The sequence below is a fragment of the Leopardus geoffroyi genome, chromosome A2, assembly GCF_018350155.1.
Source record: "Leopardus geoffroyi isolate Oge1 chromosome A2, O.geoffroyi_Oge1_pat1.0, whole genome shotgun sequence".
NCBI lineage: Eukaryota > Metazoa > Chordata > Mammalia > Carnivora > Felidae > Leopardus > Leopardus geoffroyi.
Window position 1 is genome coordinate 131,563,197 of NC_059331.1, and position 23,378 is coordinate 131,586,574.

Consider the following 23,378-nt stretch of genomic DNA (forward strand, 5'->3'; position numbering starts at 1 on the left):
GAGTTTTTATTTTTATTTTTTTAATTTTTTTTAACGTTTATTTATTTTTGAGACAGAGACAGAGCATGAATGGGGGAGGGTCAGAGAGAGGGAGACACAGAATCTGAAACAGGCTCCAGGCTCTGAGCTGTCAGCCCAGAGCCCGACGCGGGGCTCGAACTCACGGACCGCGAGATCATGACCTGAGCCGGAGTCGGCCGCTCAACCGACTGAGCCACCCAGGCACCCCTGAAGTTGAGATTTTACTTTGGACATATGGAAGGATAGTAGTACTGTGAACACACAAAGGGCAGACAGGAAGAGGGAAACAGTTCTTGTTTTAGTGATACTGGATTGAGGTGCAGGTGGAACATTCCGGTGGAAATGTGCTACAGGCAGTTGAAAATAAGAGGAGCTCAGGAGAGGTGCAGTGGGGGATGAGTCACCTATATTGAGGTGAGTCAGTGAGTTCGGTCTGTCATAAGCATGACAACTAATAACAGGTCCTAAATAAATAACAAATGTAACAAGGAAGACATATCTAGGAGCACCTTGGAAAATAAAAAACACTGCAATATTGGTATTTATAGTTTATGTTTGTTTTACCATCTGTTAAATTCTCAGAAACCAGACTGACCCGGCAGGTATAATTGTTAAACGACACATTCTTGTGTAGAAATACGACTCCTGCGACACTGAATCGCCAGATCTTTCTAGTCTGTAATAGGAGAAATACACAAACTACACGACTAAGTAAATTAAAGCACACCTTTTTTGGAGGTGCACACAACCCTGAACCACAGCTCAATGATAGATATTGGTGATCGCTAAACGAACCCAACAACTAAAACCTTGGGGGTGTTCTCGAGCAGGGGTATGGCTGTGCCCGAGCGAGACTGCAGAGAAGCAGGGTAAAGGTTAAACAGAAGAAGAACTCCAGCCTCTGGAGAAAGATGAGCTAAGCTGATTGCGTAGCTCCCAGTTGGAAGCTGGCGGTCGTCATCATACATACTCGCTGCATTGCTCATCACCCACGATCAACTCAGTCTCTTCCAAGGCGGGGCTGCTGGGAAGCAGGGGAGGGGTCATGAGTTGGGAGGCAAGCCCGTTGGGAGGAGACAGAAGGCGAACCCCTCCCCCGCCCCAAAGGCCTACTACATTTCCCAGAATTAAGTGCGGTAGCTAAGAGTCACTCCCTGGGCGCTGCCGGAAGACTTGCGACATGGGATTGGTAGTTAGGATCCGTCAGCCGCCGGAGGTAGGACTCTGGTCGGGAGATCTACACGGATTGGTTACTGGGTGTTCGAGTCCTGCCCACATATGGTGACGACAGGCGGCGGTCTTGCTACTTAAGGCGTCGTGGCCCAGCCCGCCCCGCCTTAGCTCCCGCGCTAGAGAGAAACATGTATCGTTTCCGATCACAGCTCTTCACCGGGATTTCTGCTGCTGCCACCGCCCACTCTTACCCCCGCCGCTTCTCGCCTCTGTTGTTAGCTGAAGACTCGCCTCTTAGCTGCCCTCCGCACAGACGCACGAGTAAAAAGTGCAGCTCCATCGGCTGATCTTTGCTAAGCCCTGAGTTTAGGCGGCACCGGGCGTCCCACGATGCCGAAGAATAAGAAGCGGAATACTCCCCACCGCGGTGGCAGTGGTGGCAGCGGCTCAGGGGCAGCTGCAGCGACGGCGGCGACAGCAGGTAAGGGGGTATCCCCGTCGCCGGCATCCCAGTAGCCGGCCGGACTAGCGAGTCTCTTAGTCTCGGGCAGCCTGGGATTTGTAGTTCCTTCCCTTTAGACATTTGTGTTGGCTGGGCGCTTTAGTTGGCTGGCGAACTACAATTCCCAGCGTGCCCTGGCGACAGTACCTCGCGCGATTTGGATCTGGCTTTCGAGCCGAACTCTTAGGCACCGGCCGTGGGGGGGAGGGGGGCGAATAGGTCCTAGGGTCTGAGAGTGGGTCGGAGTCCGGGGTGAAGGGTTGCTGGGCGGGAGAGGCACTGTTTTCAGAAGCTGGTGCTTGCTCTTCAGAGCTCGCCCTGACGGAGGGTGGGGCCGAGTTAGGATTTGCGTCTGGGCTGTCAGTGGTCGTCTTTGACCCCCTGACTCCAACATGGAGTTCTCGGGAATGCTAAACGTCCGGCGGGTTTGGCCGGGTTCTTGCGTCACGAGGCCTGGACCTTGAGCTGTGGGGCCGACGTGACGCAGAGGCGCACGTGTGGCATCCCGTTCCTCTGCCTTCCTGGGCATCCCGCGTGTCCATCTGGCTGGGCGCAGGCGTAGGAGGCTTGGGGCCACTGTCCCAGTCTAGGCTCTATTCCTACCCCTGACTGGCACCTGCAGAAATCCCGAGCCCCCTCCTCCTCTTGTGGCCAGACGGTCCAGGCGACCTCCTCCCCGGGGCAGAAGTCGCGTTCTCCTTTGTGCTGCGTTCTATAGGTTCTGTGCTCTGAGGCCGGAATAGGCGGGGTGGCGAGGAGCTCTGATTGCAGTTGGCCAAAAGTTTAGGTTTTTGTGTTCTCACAGCAAAGTTGAAGCTTTTCCTGAATGGGTAGGTGCTTCAATGAATTAATGATTCTGTGCTACTAACTATAGGGCTAAGAATAAAGGACTTCAAAGCGGAGAGTCCTACGAGACACCACTAAACTCAAACCGAGTATTAAAGTTAAACTGGGTGAAGTCAATTTTTTGATGGAGATTTTGAAGTTAAATACTGGAATATTCTCAGACATTATCCCATCGGAACTACCAGCCGTTATGTATTTGTCAACAGAGTTGCAAATCCGACCCACAGAATGATATGCCTTTGTTCATTAGTGAATAGCCCAATTTTCTTGTTAACAAGAAGGATGATTGGAAACTAGCATTTAAAGCGCTTTCATATAGGATTTATAGCAGCACGAAAACTTGTGTTCATGTATTAAACATTTAATAATTGACAATAGGAATGGATTGTTATAAGTGCAATTTTTTTTTCTTCATATCGCTCTTTATTTTGATTGTATCCCTTCGATATTCGTGAAATTCATTTTTGATCAAGATGTAAAGTACAAAATTAGTTTGGTGTGGCATATGATTGCTCTGTGTCAGTTGAGGATACCTCTGTACTTTTCTGTTGTTAACCTTTTCCTCCTCTGAAGTAAATCTGAATTCTGTCTGGAAGGCCCTTATTTTATTCTCCTTTAAGCTTGCCTTTTGTTGATGGAATAAATGGTGCAGAGCTGCAAGCCAAAGTCATTTAAAATTTGTAACGATGTTACTAATGGCTTCCTTGAATCGTAAACAAACCTTTTATTCCCTGTGAAACTTCCTGTCTAAGCTTCCTTTCTTCCTGGTACTAACAGAATAACCTCAAGTGGCAGTGGGGGATTGCCTTTCAAATTTTACCTCTAGGCTCTTTCCTGATCTTTAATCAGCCTGATTATTTTCAGTAAAAAAAAATATATATATATATATATTTAAACACTTAATTTTAGCATGTTTAAGTAAGTGGAAAAGAATTCTTTGATTAGTTTATAAAACTGGACAGGTTTTGAGTGTCTTTGGAAATTTACTCTAGAACTTGTTAACTGTGCTCACCTCTGATAAATGGAGTATGCAGGTGGGATTACTTTTTTAAAACCTTAATTTGATTCCATGTGAATGTATTACTCAAGTGAATAAATAATAATCGAATAGAAGAGATAAAAAGTTGTCACAAACTTGTACTAATTTATAAGCCACTTACTTATTGGTATTTTTAAATGACACCTAGAAGAGATGGGATTCAGATGAGATTTTAACATGTACAAATAAAAGATAACCAACTTTTCTATCACTTTAATTGGTTGTCCATTTAAATTCTTTCTAAGTTCATGCAAAGTTCTAGGAAGCTGATAAAATTGACAAGTATGCATACTTGTTATAGCACTCAATTTGAAGAGAGCATTTTTTTTTTTGGTGAAAGAACAAAACCTTGTAAGTAAGCCCCCTAAGAAATAAGGACTATATGTGTCTAGAGTGCTACTTAATTAAAATTACTTGGGAACACAAGGTGGGTGAGTTTGATCTAGATATCAGGCATTCATACACGGTTCTTTTTCTTGGTTTTTCTTTGTTTAACTTCTCTTTCCCTGGAGTCTTGGAAACTGATTGAAACTTAGAGAAAGAGTGGGGGTAAATGTTGTATAGGAATACGTTTCTTGGCAGTTTAGAAATAGACTGAATATGAAAAGGAAAAAAATACGAATTGTTGAATAAATGTTAGTATTATTCAGATGACTCTCAACCATAGCCATGACTTCACATCATGAAGACAATGAAGATAGATCCAGAAATAAAATGATGTCATAGATCCTTGTTTATGTGTTTGTTTATTCCTGCCGTAAGGACTCTGATTAATATGTTGTGGTATCTTGGCTTCACTGCTTATTCTTTATGCTTTCCTACTTTGATTGGCAAAGTTTATTCCTTTGGGATAGCAAGCAAATTTGAAGGCCGCTTGCCACCTTCTATTGATTTAAAAATCAGGCAAATCTCTGTTCTGATTAAAAAAAAAAACTCTAGAAAAAACCCTAAATTTAGCAGTTTTAGTCAGAGAGGATTTAAACAACAACAACAACAACTTTTCTTAAGGTGGTACATTTCTTGAACATACGCACCTGGTGATGTTTGGTGCAGTCTTTGATTTTACTGATAAGGGAACTTGGGCTCAAAGAAATCAGGTGACTTAGAATCATTTTGGGGGCAGAATTTGGGATGTAGTTTGATTCACTGCTCAGTGTAATTCATGATTGGGCAGTACTTTTATTAATATCAAATTCCTGCCCCAAAAAACCCCACTTAACTATGGATTTATTTTTTTTAAGTTAATTTGAGGAGAGATCCTAGTTTTAAAAAAGATTTTTCTAGTAACAGCCCTGATGTTTTTAAAGTGTTGGATATGTTGACCTTTATTTAGAGGTGAGCTATATAACAGGCTTTTATATTAAATACCAAAATTTCTATTTTACTTCTGTTTTCCCCCTCTTAACTCGTTTTCTTTAAAACTACCATCCCTTAATGTCTTAATTCTTCCTCATGTGGCAGGTAACCTAAAAATTAATCCATTTACCATGTTTGTTTACTGTCATATTTGTTCACTAAGCTCAGTCATTCTCCTTGAAAAATACACTTTTCTTATTCTTATGATCTATGATCTCATACTCTTTCTGGATCTATTTTCATCGTCTTCATGATTTAATGTCATGTTTGGAAATAGTTTTTTCGTCTATAATACCAGTTTTTGACGTTTCTGAAATTGATGTAGATTGTAAACAGTTGGTGGTCTGAAAAACAGGTGAATTGACTTATTTTAGGAATATTTTAGTATGTTTTTTGTAGTATAATCATCTCTTCAATTAAGTAAGGTTGGGTTTTTATTAATGGATTTTTCCTAAGTAAATTTTAAAATTCCCAACTTAAATAGTTGTATATATGGCAACACAATCATCTCCTTTGACCCTCTTTTACCTAATAGGTGGCCAGCATCGTAATGTTCAACCTTTTAGTGATGAGGATGCATCGATTGAAACAATGAGCCATTGCAGTGGTTACAGCGATCCTTCCAGCTTTGCTGAAGATGGTATGAGTTTTAAATTTAAATTTGAAACTTTAGATAAAGGATGTTTTAGGTGGAAGAATTCTTATAGCTAAAGCATACTATCACTGTTCCCCATCTGCTTTTTTTTTTAACTTAAATTACAATGGTTAGTTTATATTATTTCTTAGGACCAGAAGTCCTTGATGAGGAAGGAACTCAAGAAGACTTAGAGTACAAACTGAAGGGATTCATTGACCTGACCCTGGATAAGAGGTAGGAACTACTGGGAACTCTGTTCATTCTATGTCAGGGATTCTGGCCAGCCACCATGTATATTATATGCACTTCTCTGAACTTCTCTGATCTTGATTTGTTTACTTTGGATGTTTTAATGTTTTTTGTTCCTTTGGACTTCTAATGTGGATAGGAACATACCAGTAGACTTTAGATGCACTCGGATTAGTCATTCTACTAGCATAATAGCACATAACTGTATTTGACTATAATTGAAATGGATTCATTGGATTAACAGTTAATCTTCAGCTTGAAAGAACAGCTAAACCCGGCTTTAAGCCTCTTGTCCGCTAATTTTGTTGCCTACATGAAAAATAGCAAAGCTAAATTTTCTTATTTCATAGTAGTTCTAAAGCTGACTTACAACACACAGAATTAAAAAGCCCTGGAGATGCAAACATGAACTCTAGACTTTTGTAATAAAAGTGTTAAAAAAAAAAAGTGTGACTTTAATTAAATATGTACTACAAGAGAACATGTCTTGTACATTGAAACTATAAAATATTACATGGTCATTTAAACTTGTGGTTATTAGATGAATAAGCAGAAAAATGTTATATAAAGCAGTTTAAAATCTTTGTGTAATAAGATGAATTGTATATGAAAATTAAATTATTGAAAAATGGTTAGAGCTTGATGAGGAAATGATTTACAAATCTGTCAATAGAAATGTAAAGGGGACTAGTGGAGTTTTTGTAAGTCATTGACCTGTGGTACACTCCAGCTGGATCTTTGATTTTGTTTTAAATAGTGCGAAGACCAGGCAGGCAGCTCTTGAAGGTATTAAAAATGCACTGGCTTCAAAAATGCTTTATGAATTTATTCTGGAAAGAAGAATGACTTTGACTGACAGCATTGAACGCTGCCTGAAAAAAGGTACTGTCCTTATTTTTGAGTCACAGTCACAGAACTAAAAAGGAATTTGCCACCCTCTTGGCAGTAACCTTTGTTAATGGAAATAGAAAACTGGCTCACTCTTTTAATTTTAGGTGTCAAGGAATACACACTATGCTTATTCAAATTCAAAATGAGACTTGTCAGAAACTTTGTTTTTATTTATGTAATAGACAGTTATAACACTAGGATTGTGGTGGATTGTCTTCCTTTTTTTGTATTGCAAGAAGTGATCGCCATTCTCAAAGAAGAAAGTCTTGAAAGCTTGTGTCAGATGTCAACAAAAGCCATTATTAAAAAAACCATCCCACTTCATCTTTCTGAAATTAAAAAAGTATTATAATCACGTAGCTCATTTTCCCTTGCATGCACTTAAAACATCAGTCATACCTGCAGATGACATCATTTTCAGGATATTCCTTGGGATATTTGAATTCTAGAACTTTGTAGTAGAGATTCTGGAATTCATATTGTTGTAATCCTAGAACTTTTAAGAATGAAGAGAGACATTAAAGATTAAATCTAGTATCACCAGACTTCAGCTTTAGGAACCACCAAAATTAAAAAGACTTGGGGCTGCCAGCTTAATTATTTTGCCAAGTGAGGACATTGTGAGGATAATGACTCTCCATCATTATCTCTTTGTTAACAAAATATTTTTAGCACCAGAATGTGGGAAGCCCACATGCTCTTTTGAGTGAGCTTTATTAGCTTTATGTCTTTGTTTTTCTCATTTTACCTTACGTGAAAGCTTTGTCAATGAATGGGTATTTGGAAACCTTTCATCCATTCCACCTCTCATTGTACAGAATAAAGGCCTAAGAAATGGGAGATTGGTCTAAGGTTATATAACTTCTCAGTGGTATAGTTGATAGCAGAGCCCACTTTTCTGAGATGTTACAAAGGCTTTTATAGAGGTGTTTACATTGAAACTGTTTTCCTATAATGATAGTTGGATTAGATGACTTCTAAAAATTCCATTCCAGTCTGCTTATTTTATAATTTTTTTGTTTGTCAGGTAGTAATTTGCATTTAAAATCTGCCCAAACCCTTTGGTGTCTGTAGTTTTTGTATGGTTTTAATCCCTTGTTTATTTTTAAAAAATTGGGATGGGGCGGGGGGGACCCTGAAGGTTTAGGCTTTCTCACGGGCTGTGTACATCTGAAATCCTTCAGAGGTTAATGCAGAGGCTACCTAAGCACAGTTCTGTGAGTACATGAAAGGTTTGGAAGGTCAAATCAGCTGAAACACGTTATTTTGTAAAACAGAACATGTTTTGTTATAGTACTTGCTTAAGTTAGGTATTGATCTCCATTTTACTGCTGACGAAGTATGTTTTCAGAATAAGTCATTTGGCTAGTAAGTGGTGGATCTAGGATTTGAGTGAGGTCTGTTCCCAGAGTTTGAGCTCACTAGGGTGCTGCTCAGGTCAAAACTTGGAACGTACTATGGGTTTTGTAAATGGTAGATGATATTTTGGAATTGTACAGATTTGGGAAATGGCTATCTTAATAAGTTAGTCTTCTCAAAGTAATTTTTTTCACGGTTGCACCGTTGTGTTTTCTGTAGGTAAGAGTGATGAGCAGCGTGCGGCTGCAGCACTAGCATCTGTTCTGTGTATTCAGTTGGGCCCTGGGATCGAAAGTGAAGAAGTTTTGAAAACTCTTGGACCAATCCTAAAGAAAATAATTTTTGATGGAACAGCTAGTGTCCAGGCTAGGCAAACTGTAAGTATGTGATTTTTTAGTTTATAAATTTATCTAGGCGTGAGCCAGTTACTCTGATGAATGATCTAGGAAAGTTAGATTTTTTAAACTAGCAGGTTTGTAATTAACATTTTATTTTCATTTGTCTTTTAGTTTGAGTGAACAGACTTAGCATAACAATTGTTTTCTTAAATTTTCTTTGATGCCATAGAATAGCCCAGATAGATTTCTACACCTTTGAAATTGAAGGTCATACACTAATAGGGAATACTATATTGAGTTACTTAGGATGATCGAAGAGTAATTTTGAGGGGTGCCTGCATGGCTTAGTTTGTTGAGTGTCTGACCTCGACTTGGGTTTGAGCCCCACATCGGGCTGGCTGCTGTCAGTGCAGAGCCTGCTTCGATTCTTCTGTTCCCCTCTCTTTCTATCCCTCCCCTGCTCTCGCTTGTGCTCTCTCTCAAGAATAAAACATTAAATAATAAAACATTAAAAAAATTTTTTTTGGTTGGAACTTAAAGAAGTGATCTAACAGTGTTTATTGCGTGGTTATTTTTTACTCTTAAGAAATGTAATAGGTGTTAAAAAAAATTGGCTTGGTGTGGCCGACAAGTCCTTGTGAAAAGCTGAATGCTCTATTTCCATGGGTGGATTTGGGTTGATGTAGGAATCTGTAACTTGTGAGATCCTCATCTAGTTTTCGGGTTTGAAAAACTTTCATTCTCTAATTGTTTGAAATTTATCACTTATAACAGTTGACTTTAAATTGGTTTTTTTGTTTGTTTGTTTTTGGTATGCTTAAGTGATTATCACAAACCTCTTTCTGAGTTTAGAAAGTAGATTTGGATCTTAATGGATCTTAAGAATCTTAATGCATCATAAGAATTTAATCTTAGTAGATTTGAATCTTGAGCTGTTTTCCTAACAAGAGAACCAGTTCAAGTTTTTAATACTTTTAAGAGTGAGTTTTCAAGCTTTCTCTTTAATATTACTTAAAGTAATTGACATTGATCTTTATATCAGATAAACCCTGAAATCTTGGTGGCTTAATAAAAGTTTATTTCTTGCTCATGTCACTGTGTAAGTAAGTAGTCAGAGACCCTGGTTATCCACCCTGTGGCTCTGCCCTACCTTTAGGTCCTCCATATGGCAGCTATGGTAGCTGGAAGGGGAAAAAGAGGACATATGCTCAGGCCAGAGCATATCCCTTTAGTGGCCAGTTCCTTGGTCTACCAGCTGTATGGAAGCCGGGTATAGTGAGGCTGTTTCCCCCAGAGGCAAAGAAATAGAATTTTGGTGACTTCCTAGGAATCTCTGCTCTCTAGCATTTAGTGATCCCAAAATGGCTATATCAGCTTATGCTGTTGACATGCTTTGCCCCCTTTTTGGGTAGTTTCATGCAACTTTTAAATCATGCAGGACTGGAGAGGTATTTTTGAAATGTTTGACAGAAAACCCTGTTAGGTGGGTACTTGTAGCGATGTCTTAATTTTCTTCATGCGTGAGTTTGTTGTCATTTTTTTTAAAAAATATGCTTGATGCTTGCCGTGAATTAAAAAATTCCTTGACAATTCTTATATTAGCAGAGGGATGTAGGCAGTTCTAATTGTTAATATACCTTTTTTCTCTTTGAGGCAGCGAAAGGAGAGATGGGGCTTGGCCTGTGCTGCTTGCTCAGGACAAGGGATTACAGATTGAAAGTTTTTGTTACTGAGAATAATACCTAGATTACTTTTTAACTTTAGCAATGTCCAGTTTTTACCAGGGTGAAATAATGAAAATAAAATAGTGACACAAAGCAGATTAATGCCACAAGTGTCCTTATGCTACCAGATCCAAACTAACTGAAACCTGGGTGTGCGAATGGTGACTTTAAAGACTTAACGCTTTAGTGGCACTTGGAACAACATGAGAATTTTAATGAAAACGTGGAGAAAAGGGAAGTGGACAACAATAAAATGTCACAAGTCATAAATTGTTTTCATATGATCTGTTAGAGCAGTGTTCTGAAAATTAATGGCTCCCATTTATGCTACAGGCACATGGTTGCATATGTTTTGTCTTCCGAGTCCATTTTATTCTTAATAAATAACTTTACCTTTGTAGTCCTATATCGTTCCTTTTTCCCCTCTAACAAAAGGCAGTTACAGGATTCCTGACCTCTTTTCAGTATACTTGGAAAACAATGGGATCTGGATTAATGAGATCCTTCTTTAAGCGGAAGTTCAGGAGAGTTATTATATTGGAGGAGATTTCTGCTCCTACTGTGCTTACTTCTGGAAAAATGATTTCTTTTGGAAGTTTTCATAGTAGAGTCTATGTAAAAACAAATGAACATAAATGGTTTTAAAAGCCTTGTAACAAACTTAATGTGTTTTAAACGTTTTTAGTAGAGTAGGCTTCTTAATCTCCAGTGTGCAAACTTCATCTCTTTCTTTGAGTTGGAGTTGGAAGTTTGAAAACTATCTGCTGGATTAATGGAAGAACTGAGAGAAAGAGAAGAACTTAACCATCCTCTCAGTTTGGTAGCCTAGTTTGAGCTGAAATCCACTTCCCTTAACTCTTGATTCTGTATTCTCTCTTTTTATACTCTGCTTGGGAGCATTATAGTCATGTAGTTAAGAAAGTTTTCACATTGAATTATAAAAGGAAGATACAGCAATAGTAAGAAAATTACAAACATTAATGTCTATATTTACTTTTTTTTTTAGTGTGCAACTTGCTTTGGTGTTTGCTGTTTTATTGCTACAGATGACATTACTGTAAGTAGAAAACCTTTGACCCAGTTATTCGCTTGTTTCAAATTTAAGATGGTTACCTTACTTAATGTTCTTATGCATTAGGAGCTGTATTCAACTCTGGAATGTTTGGAAAATGTCTTCACCAAGTCCTACCTCAAAGAGAAAGACACTAATGTTATTTGCAGCACCCCTAATACAGTGCTTCACATCAGCTCGCTTCTCGCATGGACATTATTATTGACCATATGCCCGATCAGTGAAGTGAAGAAAAAGCTTGAGATGTATGTATTCTTTGTTTCATGTTTTATGAAAACATACATTGACATGATTGGCTGTGTTCACATAGTAATGACTAACTGTTTTTTAGGCATTTCCATAAACTTCCAAGCCTCCTGTCTTCTGATGATGTAAACATGAGAATAGCTGCTGGTGAATCTTTGGCACTTATGTTTGAATTGGCCAGAGGGATGGAGAGTGTAAGTATTTGATGAATAGAGAAAAAAAGATTATATCAAAAAAGATATATTTGATGAATAGAGAAAAAAAGATAGACTGTGATTCTATCATTATCTTCATAATTAAGAGTTAGATGATAACTTCAGAGTATGGCCAGCTTGAAAACCAAGTGATTGATTGCCCTGCTTCTTGGCAGTGATGATACAAGTTTTAAGAGCATAAACCAGTAGGGTTGGTAGAGCAACATTTGAGCGTTATTGCACTTACCCTTGCTGTCTATAGAACTCAAGTTTAGGGGCACTTTTACCATGGAGAAAGTTGTTTGCTACAATCTGTTTGGAACTGCTTGGATTTCTCAGGCACAGGACACATTCAGGTGATTCAGGCATGGATGCCTTATAATAAATGTCAGACAAGTGGGTGAAATACTAAGTCAACATAGGTTTGGGATCAGATAAATTTAATCATTGTTGTTTAACTTCTCTAAGCCAAAGCTGGAAACAAGCATGGACCTTTAGACTGGGACATGTGCTTTGTAGTTCCCCATCCACTGTCTGCTCGTCATGGTGTTACTCAGTTTGGCTCTCAAAGGTATCTTGTGATAGGTGACCAGCTTTACTGGATTGCCTGATACTGTTCTAAGGTTAGCGTTAACAGCCCTGTGTTCCAGGAAACCTCTCATCTCTGGCTAACTGGGATATTTGACAACCTAATTTGTATCCCCTGTTGTGAACCTTTGGTTACTTACTAGGTGCTCTTTAATGTAAAGACAACTACTATACTTCTGGAATGAAACCATTTCTGGAATTAAATGTGTTATTTAATAGTGAATAATTCCAAATAGGATTAATAATATCTCTGTCGCCTTTGTTCTTCACATTTCATTCTAGTCCTGTGTTTAAAAATAATGTTTAGGCTTGGAGCGCCTGGGTAGCTCAATTGGTTAAGCATCTAACCTTAACTTCAGTTCGGATCTTGCACTCATGGTTTGTGTGTTTGAGCCCTGCATTGGGCTCTGCACGGACATTGCGGAGCCTGCTTTAGATTCTGTCTTTCTCTCTCTGCCTCTCCCCCACTTGCTTTCTTTCTCTCTCTCTCTCAAAAAATAAATAAAAATAAACTGGAAAAAAAACCAAAACAATGTTTTAGGCTCTTAAAACTTCTATCTAGGAAGTGTCTTTGTTAGGCTTCCTCTAACCTCCCCCCGCCTTTTTTTTTTTTTGAAAGCTAGCAGGTAGAATGGAAAGAAGCTATTAATGCTGTCAGCGAACGAATGTACTTAGGAGAAATTGGACTCAAGCTTAGCAATCAATTTAATTTTATTGAGCTACTTAATGGCTCCTTAACCTCAAGGCATAGAAGCTAGATGTCCCAGTTTTTTAATTTTCTTTTACTCTACTGGCTATAAATGGTAATTTCTTTGCTTTTTCCTTTGAAGTGTATCTTAAAAGTAAAGTAATAATACAATTTAAATTATACATGTTGGATTTTTTTAAGTAATTGTGTAAACATACATTTATTATTACTCACATACCTTCTTTGTTCTCCGGGTTTGATAAATTGTAGGAGATAGAGCTAGAACTCAGGTCAGATTAAACATGTTTGGATAAGTCCCTATCTAAGGACAAAAATGAACTGAGTTACAGAATAGAACCTAGTGTTTTGTTTGCTATTTTTGTTAAGTAAGCTTTTTGAAAGTGAGTTTGTGGTATTGGGTAGGAGTAGATGTAGGGCGTTCAAAAAATTAAACCAAGTGTTGATGAATACATAAGCTGATTTAAATTGTGGTTTTAGTAGCAAATGCATGGCATGGAAATATTCAGAGCCTTTGCTAATGTAAGTTTCCATGGGGAATTAGAAATTGTGAGAGCTCTCTCTCTAGTTTATTATGCATATTTGTTCTGTAACCACATAGGTAGGTGTGTGCTCTGGAGCCACACTCCCAGGTTCAAATCTCTTTTCTACCCTTACTAGTTGGATAATTTGGGCAACTTCTCTATGCCTCAGTATCAGTATCTTTAAAATGCAGAATAAAATAGTAATTACCTCATAAGGTTGTTGAGAACACGATAGGTACAGTATAAGTGGTAGCTATTACTGTTAACTCTTGATTAAACTGAGTATTACTTCCCCTCTCTGGCAATGGTCTAGTAGTGGCCTTTTAGGAGCTCTCTAGGATAACTTACAATAAGACCAAGACTGTTCACTAGGCAGAGTTACAGATCTTGGGAGCCAAATAACATGCTGACCCTGGAAGACATACCAAAATATAGCATAGACCTTCCTTGATTCTCCCATTTTTATACCCTGCTTAACCTGACGAAGGAAGTGCTTCAGGAGAGAAACAGACACACACCCTTGTGTGATCATGATTCTGCTATTTTCTTTTTATATTTGGTAGGAGTTAAAGTGTTTATTTGTACCCCAAGAGTCCCAATTTTCATTTGTCCCTGGATATATAGTTTACTATATAGTTATCCTAAGCCCCAATAAGTTGGCTTTCAGATGCTATTTATGGACTGTTCTTGTTCTGTATTTTCTTTCTTTTTAATGCCCAAATATTTCGGAGACATTTCCCTACAATATTTCACATTTGTTTTTTCCATGTTAGTACTATATTGAACTCAGTGATTGATACCGTAACTAGATTGAGTTTTATCGGTTGCAGAGATCAATTACAGTGGGATTTCTTAACGTCTGTATGGTTGGTAGGTTGGGCTGTGTAATTTTCTGTTGGGAAGAGGGTGCGGGTGCGGTCCTGTGCATTTTAGGATGTTTAGCAACATCTCTGGCCTCTACTCATTAGATGCCCGTAGCAACTGCTCCTTCCTCAGGTATGACAACCAAAAATGTCCCTGGACATAGCCGAATGTCCCCGGTGGGTCAGAGTAGCAGTGGTTCTCAGTTCCTAAAACAAGTTAAGTTAATATCTAGAGTTTTCTTAATTTCGTTTATTTTCCTATATGTATTGTAAGATTTTCCATACATTTTTCTTGGAGAATACTATAACAGAATGAGTAGCCAGTGAAATGAATAGGAAACTTCCAGTGTCTGAAATGTACTTGTTTCTACAAGTAAAACTTGATGAAAGCATCACATTCATTGGAATTTATATACATAGAGATAAACATGACTTTCATCTGTTTTAATAAAACCTCATCAGCTTTGGTAGTAGATTTTCTAGATGCAAATCTTAAGGTATTGTTCCAGTTACTCAGACATAGGAGGTTGATTTGGAACATTTGAAGAAAACTTGTTGAAATAGTTAATAATACACAATCTCTAAAATATTGACAATAAGAAAATATGTACTTAAAAGTTGGGGTATTGGGGCGCCTGGGTGGCGCAGTCGGTTAAGCGTCCGACTTCAGCCAGGTCACGATCTCGCGGTCCGTGAGTTTGAGCCCCGCGTCGGGCTCTGGGCTGATGGCTCGGAGCCTGGAGCCTGTTTCCGATTCTGTGTCTCCCTCTCTCTCTGCCCCTCCCCCGTTCATGCTCTGTCTCTCTCTGTCCCAAAAATAAATAAACGTTGAAAAAAATTAAAAAAAAAAAAAAAAAAAAAAAAAGTTGGGGTATCAGTTGTAATTTTCCACCAGTAATAATAAATTTTAAATAATAAAATTTCTACCAGTTTAATAATCTTTTTAATTTTAGACTTTAAAGGAAATTGCATCTATGCTTTTTAAGCTTAAACAATTATATATACAATTTGAAGAATATCCAGAATAAGATCTACTTATTTTAATAGAACAAGTTAAATGATTATTATAGCTAATGCAAAAAATATTAAACAGCCATTAATAAGTGGAACTGGAGATTGTTTACTTTCTGGCTTCTCTAAGTGCTCTAATTTTGGTCAGCTAAATAACTTTGAATTATTTTTTAATGTGTTTATAAAATGTACATAGGGAATAAAAACACTCAAAGATACTTCTTAAAAGTATAGCCATTGTTAAACTATAACAAGGAAACTCACAGTCAAATCAGGGCAGTAGCAAGTAGTAATACATTTTGTGGCTTCTCTTCAGAAGGGATTAAAATATCTTCTTAGCTTGAGTAACTTAAGTACATGAGGTGTACACCTGAGTTAAATGCTTGCTTATTTGAAAAATGAAGAGTAAATAAGAAATTAGATGTTTTAAGCATTACTGATAGCTTGTACTTTGGGAATAAGAATATTTGGAATTCTGGGATTGTGTGCTTTGGGGACTGAAGAGCCAAAGGATAGAAGCTGTGTTGATATTTGTGGTATCTGACTTCCACTGAACTTTGAAATCCCAGGAATGTCTTGAATACGGTAGGAACACAATAAGTATTTGTTGACTGTATCTGGATATAGTTGGGAGGGGAATGTTAATGGGTTAGTGGTAGTGTATCATCTTGTAGTCACCATTTCTGGATTAAAATTTTCGCATGATGCTATAAATGTGTGAACGTGTGCCTGTGTGCCAAGATCTCTAAAGAGATATCTCCCGAGATGTGTGGTGCTCCTTTTACCACTGCTGGGTGATTTCCAAAGTGGACTGTTCTTTGTTAGCGCTAGGAAAGGTTGGGGTGGTGGCGGCGGGGGAAAGGAACCCAATAACAAACTAAAATTGTTTTTCCTGACCAGGACTTTTTTTATGAAGATATGGAGTCTTTGACTCAGATGCTTAGGGCTTTGGCTACAGATGGAAACAAGCACCGTGCCAAAGTGGACAAGAGAAAGCAGCGGTCCGTGTTCAGAGACATCCTGAGGGCAGTGGAGGTAGGTCTCTCAATGCTACAATGCCTACTCATTTTGAATGAGATCGTTTTAGGCTAAACTTAGCAATTGGGTCATTTTGTTGGTTGAACTTCACCTTTGATCAAAATAGTTTACTCATTTTAAGCCTGGAGGGTATTTTTAACAACATATATATTTTTTTTAAACAAAGGCAAATTTCATTTTGATGCATAAAGGTACTTTTTTCTTAGTTTAAAAAATACAAAGTGTATTTCCCTTTGTTGTACTTGTCATCATTTAAACAGTGGTGCTTAGCACATACATATTTAGTACAGTGTTCTCTGTGAATAGTGAATTATTGCCTACCCGTCAGTACTTTTAAGCAAAGACCTTTGTATTCTCCCTAGGAAGCCTAGGTGCTAAAAACTGAAATAACAAAACCCAGCATTTAAGTAATGTTTTAAAATCATCCGATACTTGAGTACCTTCTACAGTCTTCTAACCTGTTTCAATCTACCTGGCAAATAAATTGATTTAGAAACCTTCAGGGATTCGAATAGAAGGCACAGTTAAAAGGAGCTGCAGGTTAAGGGCAGTTTTACTGTGGAGAATACCAAAGTCATTAACATTTTCTTTTATTCCTTTTTTTTTGGTTTGACCAGGTAAGAAATATTTCTTGCACATAAAGGATAAATATCTCAGGTTCTTACTATCCCATAGGGCAGCTCATTTAAGAATGAGTGTGTCACCAGAGTCTTCAACCTGGCATGTATATGAAAATTTAGAATGGTAATTAAAAAAAATAAAGATGCTAAGATCCCATTCAGGTCCAGTTTTGAAATATTCCAGTGATTCTCATGCATAGCCTGCTTAAGAATTTTGTTCATTTTAATCCAAGTAAAACTTAGGGTATAAATTAGTATAGAGATCTTCAGGGATCTCTGCATTTCAGTTAATGCTAACTCTAATTACATTATAGTAATATTTTATATTTACTCTGGTTTTTAGAATCTGAAAAATAAAAGCCTCCAAGCTCGAGCAGACATCTATGTTAAAAATTGATCCTTTTGATCTTACAATTTTAGTGCGGTGGTGTCCCCAAATTAAGCAAGGCATTTTCTTGAATAACTACAAACTACTCCTCTATTTGGATAATGTCACCGCCAAAGATAAGATAATGGTGTGTTCTATGTTTTCTGGATTAGACCTGATGTCAGATTTTCTGTCTTGATGCATCCTTTCTGGATCAAAGATTTTAAGGCTCAGCAGGATTTGAGCAGACCCTGTTGACAAGCCCCTCGGCCTGAGCAGCCACAGCACGCAGCACTGATTGTCCTAAGACACAAGCCAGATCGAAGTGCACACCAGCCTTAACAGGCCTCTCATGTGCCCCCCACTCCTGCCCAGCACCTCCTACAAGTGAAAGCCCTTTCTTTGCCTCATAATTCTTCCCTGCAGTGCTCTCCCCTTAGGCCTTCTCCACCCTCCCCTTTCCACCTCAGGGTTTCCCTTCCTCCCCTGCCCTTTGCCTGGGTTCCCACTTCTCCAGCTCTGCTTCAGTGTACCTGCTGAAGAAAGGTCTGTCCTCACAGCCTTGCTAAGTGTTCTTGTTTCTTAACTTTCACTGGAACCCAGCTTTCTCTGAAGGACCCTGCTTCCTTGATGGATCTTTTAAATGAAGCTGATTAAACTGCCGTAGAGGAGAGTTCTCCATTTTAGGTGTGCTTGTTGCTGCCCATCCTTTCTTCTCATCTGGAAATCTTTCTTTAAGCTCATGTATTTCTTAATCAGCAAGCATTTAATACGTTAGGTGCCTTGATACAAAGTTTTCTTATTTCTGTTCCATTATAACACTTAAGCAACACAGTTATTTTTTTAAGGAAAAATGGAGACCAAAGGCAGAAAGAACAGTAAGTAGCACAGCTGGAATTTGAACCCATTGTACTGTGCCATCAACAGGGCCACATGCTGCAGATAGGTCAAGTGAGAGAGAGTGAAGGAAGTGTCCATTGGATTTGTCAATTCGGTCATTGGTGGGTGACCTTTTTAAGAGCAGCTTCAGTAGAAGGATGTCAGGAAAGCTTGACTGAAGGGGATTGGAAAGTGAAGCAGTGGAGATGTTGTGTTTTGACTGTTCTTTTTAAAAATTTTTTTTAACGTTTATTTTTGAGACAGAGACAGAGCATGAACGGGGAGGGTCAGAGAGAGAGGGGAACACAGAATCTGAAACAGGCTCCAGGCTCTGAGCTGTCAGCACAGAGCCTGACGTGGGGCTCGAACTCACGGACCGCGAGATCATGACCTGAGCCGAAGTCAGCCGCTTAACCGACTGAGCCACCCAGGCGCCCCATTTGACTGTTCTTTTTATTTTATTTATTTTTTTTTTTAATTTATTATTTTTTTTTCAACGTTTATTTATTTTGGGGACAGAGAGAGGCACAGCATGAACGGGGGAGGGGCAGAGAGAGAGGGAGACACAGAATCGGAAACAGGCTCCAGGCTCTGAGCCATCAGCCCAGAGCCCGACGCGGGGCTCAAACTCACGGACCGCGAGATCGTGACCTGGCTGAAGTCGGACGCTTAACCGACTGCGCCACCCAGGTGCCCCTGACTGTTCTTTTTAAAAACGTGGCTGTAACTGGAAGGGGAAAGGGTTGATCACTGGATTGTGGGAGGGTTTTGTTGTTTTGTTTTGTTTTAGATGCTGGGTGTTTTAGATGCTCCCTTTATGGGAGAAGGAACCAGTGGAGAAGGGAGCATTTGAAAATACAAGTTTATAATTTTAGTTTGAGGGTATGATGATAGATTGAGAGTATGATGTAAGGAGTATGATTTGCCTTGAATCGGAGAGATTTAGGAGAGGAATAGGTTATGATGCAGATGAGTTTAGACAGAGCTCTTTCCTGGTGTCTCAGTGTTTCTGAAATGAGAAAGGCTGAAATAGTAGAACCCTGTTGGGTGTTTTTTCAGTTGTGACAGACCAGGCAGTTTGTGCTTCACAGACATGCTTTATCTTACACTTCTCATAACTCTGTGGTATAGGTATTGAAGGCTCCACTTTACAGGCAAGGGAACAGACCCAAAGGGGTTAAATTAGTTGCCAAAATGACAAGCCAGTGAGTGGCACACCCATGTAAGTCTAGATTTCATGTTCTTTTCTATCACATTATATAATGTGTCTGCTGAGAAGGAAGGGGGCTAGGTAGATGTCGGGGAGCTGATTTGAGTGGTCAAGTTCCATCTCCTTTGTTCTGTCCCTGTGGTGATCAGCTGCTCTCTTCCTAGTTACTCTTTCGTAATCATGATTCATTAAAGAATGGAGCAGCCAGTTTTTTTTTCATCCCAAGTTCTGCCCCTGTTCTGGGTGACTCCTCTCTACATTTGGAGGGCCCTTTCCTATATTTGTTTCAATGATCTTTATTTCCATTTCCTTTATTTCCTTGATTCGCTAGATTCCCATTCATGATTGTACTTTAGAAATTGTCTTCTGGAAAAATTGTTCCATCTCTGAAGTCTTAAACTCCATTTGTTAACCTCTCATTTTTTTAGTAAGTCTGCTCTGAGACCCTTGGAGCCCTCTTGTTGCTGGTACTCTACTTTTTGGTTGGTCTGTTATGTCAGTTCCATTTATCTTCCCTTCCTTCCGTTGACGCCCGCTTCTTCTCAGTTTCACTCCTGGTGTGTGGGGGCATCTTGTCTTCTGACTTGTCTTGCAGCATCCTGCTCCTCTCTCCCCACCTCCCCCTGTATTTGTAGACCAATATAGATACCTGATTTTTTTCTTCAAGTTTGTTGAGTGTTATTGAAATTTAAAGACATTCACAACAATATGGTCTTGCCAATAGTATTTATCCGAACTTGGTTGTGCCTTTAAGTCTACTATAAATAGACAAGTTCTGTACCCTTATATTAGGATAATACTTGCTAGTCTGTTCACATCTCAGGGGTGGAGGTATCGGAGTTATCAGTTTAAACCATATTGTTTACTTGTAAACGTGTCTGTTTAGAAATTGTGTTTCTGTAGGATCTTGTGAAGCCATCTTAATTCCTCTTAAAATTTTTGGTTCTTCTCTTGGCTAGGAACGGGATTTTCCAACAGAAACTGTTAAATTTGGTCCTGAACGTATGTATATTGATTGCTGGGTCAAAAAACATACCTATGACACCTTTAAGGAAGTTCTTGGTTCAGGAATGCAGTACCATTTGCAGGTGAGTGTGAGTGACCTCTTTTCTGTATGTTTGTTTTTAAATTAGGGAGCATTTTGGAATGTAGTTCACTTAATGGGCTTTTGAAGTTAGTTGGATATGGAGATGCTTTCAGCATGGTACAGAGCTGCATTTATTTTTTTTAAAGTAGAATTGATAAGTAGGCAACTTTTTGGTGGAACATCTTTAAGTTTTGTAGACGACTTTTGCTTATGTAACTTTCTTCGATTCGAGGCATTGGAAACAACTTAGTCTCATAAAGAGGAAAATAAGTGGCCCAAGTACTTATTTATAAGCTCCACATAACTTCTATTAATCAGATTTCACTTTATGTAGTAAAAAAGAGCTGATATTTGATAATGAGCCTGATTTTATATACCTTTCTGTTTTACTGAAGTCAAATGAATTCCTTCGTAATGTATTTGAACTCGGACCCCCAGTGATGCTTGATGCTGCAACGCTTAAAACCATGAAGATTTCACGTTTTGAAAGGGTAGGTTTTGTTTTTGTTTTCATCAGAACTCAATGCATCAAAGAAAAGTAGACCAAGGCTTTGATTCTACCAGGTGATAGGTATTTAGCGGAGTCTATGGGCTTGTAGTGCTTTATGATGTTTCAGACACAGAATAGCTGTATTAAAATTGTAGACACTTTATTTAGAGTATCAGGAGTTATAATGAATAATTTTTTTTTTTTTTTCAACGTTTATTCATTTTTGGGACAGAGAGAGACAGAGCATGAATGGGGGAGGGGCAGAGAGAGAGGGAGACACAGAATCGGAAACAGGCTCCAGGCTCTGAGCCATCAGCCCAGAGCCTGATGCGGGGCTCGAACTCACGGACCGTGAGATCGTGACCTGGCTGAAGTCGGACGCCTAACCGACTGCGCCACCCAGGCGCCCCAGTAATTTTTATCTATAATCCTATTAGCACAGAAATTATTTTCCTTTCTTGTTTTCTTTTATTCTGTTAACTTTTTATAGTTATGAATAAGTACACAGTGTCTTTTGTATCAGATAACTAAGCCTACTTAGTAAGTACCAGATTCATTTTGCAAGCTGAGAAAACAGGTGCTCAGAGAGTTTGTAACATTAAATACTAATTAATGTAATTTCACTTAACATTTCCAAAATCCTTAATTATATTTTTATGTTTTTATTGAGGTGAAATTCACATAACCTAAAATAAACTATTTTAAAGTGTAGAATTCACTGGGGCACCTGGGTGGCTCAGTTGGTTAAGTGTCTAACTTGATTTCAGCTCAGGTCATGATCTCACGCTTTTCATGAATTTGAGCCCCGCATCGGGCTCTGTGCTGACCGTGTGGAGCCTGCTTGGGATTCTGTCTCTCCCTCTGCCCCTTCCCTATTCATGTGTGCATTCTCTCTCTCTTTCTCTCTCACTCTCAAAATAAATAAACATTAAAAAAATGAACTGTACAATTCAGGACATTTAGTATACTCAACAATGTTGTGCAACTGTCATCTCTGTTTAGTTTCAAAATATTTTCATCACTGCAAAAGGAAACTTCTATCCATTAAACATTCCCTTCTCATCCCTCCCCACCCCCCCAAGCTGCTGGCAACCACTGATAGGCTTTCTGTCTCCATGCATTTACCTATTCTGGATATTTCATGTAAATAGATTCCTAAAACGTGACCTTTTGTGTGACTTTTTTCATTCAGCATCATGTTACCAATGTTCATCCATATTCTAGCATGTCCCAGTGTTTTAGTACTTTTTGTGGCTGAATAACACTCCATCGTGTGGATACACCACGTGATTATCCATTTATCAGTTGATAAACCTTTAGCTTGTTTCTGCTTTTTGGCCATTGTGAATAGTGCTACTGTGAACATTTGTGTACACGTTTTTGTTAGAGCACCTGTTCTCAGTTCTTTTAGGTATATACCTAGGAGTGGAGTTGCTGGGTCATAGGGTAGTTTTGTGTTTAACTTTGTAAGGAACTGCCAAACTGTTTTCTACAATGACTGAACCATTTTGCATTCCCACCAGTAGTGTATGAGAGTTCCAATTTCTGTATCCTTATCAACACTTTTTATTCTGGCTTTTTTTTGTTTTATAGCCATACTAGTGGGTGGGAAGTGCTTAACTATATTTTTATAGACTATAGTTAGTCATTTTTATAGCCACATAATTGATGATTAGGTATTTTAATATTAATATCTTTACATATATTTCTCTTTTGAATCCCTTCTTGGATGAAATCTTTACATGGGAATACAGGGCTGGATTATGACTCTTTGATATGTACTGCCAAATAACCTTCTAAAGTTATTCTATCATTTGTAATTGTTTCCAGTAATGAATGAAGGCATGTAGCTATTACACACACATTTGACAACATTTTTATGATTTTAAAATGTTAAGATTTTAAAATGTTAAAATACAAGAATATTTTAAGCTTTAGTGATTCACTTGTATTTTCCTTTCCTTCATTTCAGCATCTGTATAATTCTGCAGCCTTCAAAGCTCGAACAAAAGCTCGAAGCAAATGTCGAGATAAGAGAGCAGATGTTGGAGAATTCTTCTAGATTTTTGGCACTTGAAGATCACTTTCTAATTTTTTTTTTTGTAATTTCTAATGTATTTAAACTAGAGATAGTTTTTATCTTGGGTTAACATAGATGGCTTTTGTAGCAGGGGTTATAATTTAATGTACAATATTGCAAATGGTGAGTTCTGGTTATTGAATATTCTCTGTAAATATAATCAGTAAACATAAATAAAGTATTTGTAATGTTTGGTCATTTCTATTTATGAAGAGCAAAAATATGTTACTGTACTTGATTTCATAATGAGGAAACCTATCACCCAAGT

At 38.5% G+C, this 23,378-nt stretch overlaps 1 protein-coding gene across 1 annotated transcript; it reads left to right on the forward strand.

The window, feature by feature from the left end:
- Window positions 1–1,203: 1,203 nt before the first annotated feature.
- On the forward strand, window positions 1,204–23,291 carry IFRD1 (interferon related developmental regulator 1). Its single transcript, XM_045495361.1, has 12 exons — window positions 1,204–1,675; window positions 5,473–5,577; window positions 5,724–5,808; window positions 6,581–6,705; window positions 8,293–8,450; window positions 11,142–11,192; window positions 11,274–11,452; window positions 11,539–11,647; window positions 16,240–16,374; window positions 20,413–20,541; window positions 20,936–21,031; window positions 23,003–23,291. Exons 1-12 carry the CDS (start codon window positions 1,585–1,587, stop codon window positions 23,090–23,092), a joined length of 1,353 nt encoding a protein of 450 aa, XP_045351317.1. The 5' UTR covers window positions 1,204–1,584; the 3' UTR covers window positions 23,093–23,291.
- The last annotated feature ends 87 nt before the right edge of the window (window positions 23,292–23,378 follow it).

Coding starts and splice junctions, on each gene's coding strand:
- IFRD1 (XM_045495361.1), top strand. CDS start 1,585: ATGCCGAAGAATAAGAAGCGGAATACTCCCCACCGCGGTGGCAGTGGT. Junction 6,706..8,292: donor TGAACGCTGCCTGAAAAAAG/GTACTGTCCTTA, acceptor TGTTTTCTGTAG/GTAAGAGTGATGAGCAGCGT. Junction 8,451..11,141: donor GTGTCCAGGCTAGGCAAACT/GTAAGTATGTGA, acceptor TTTTTTTTTTAG/TGTGCAACTTGCTTTGGTGT.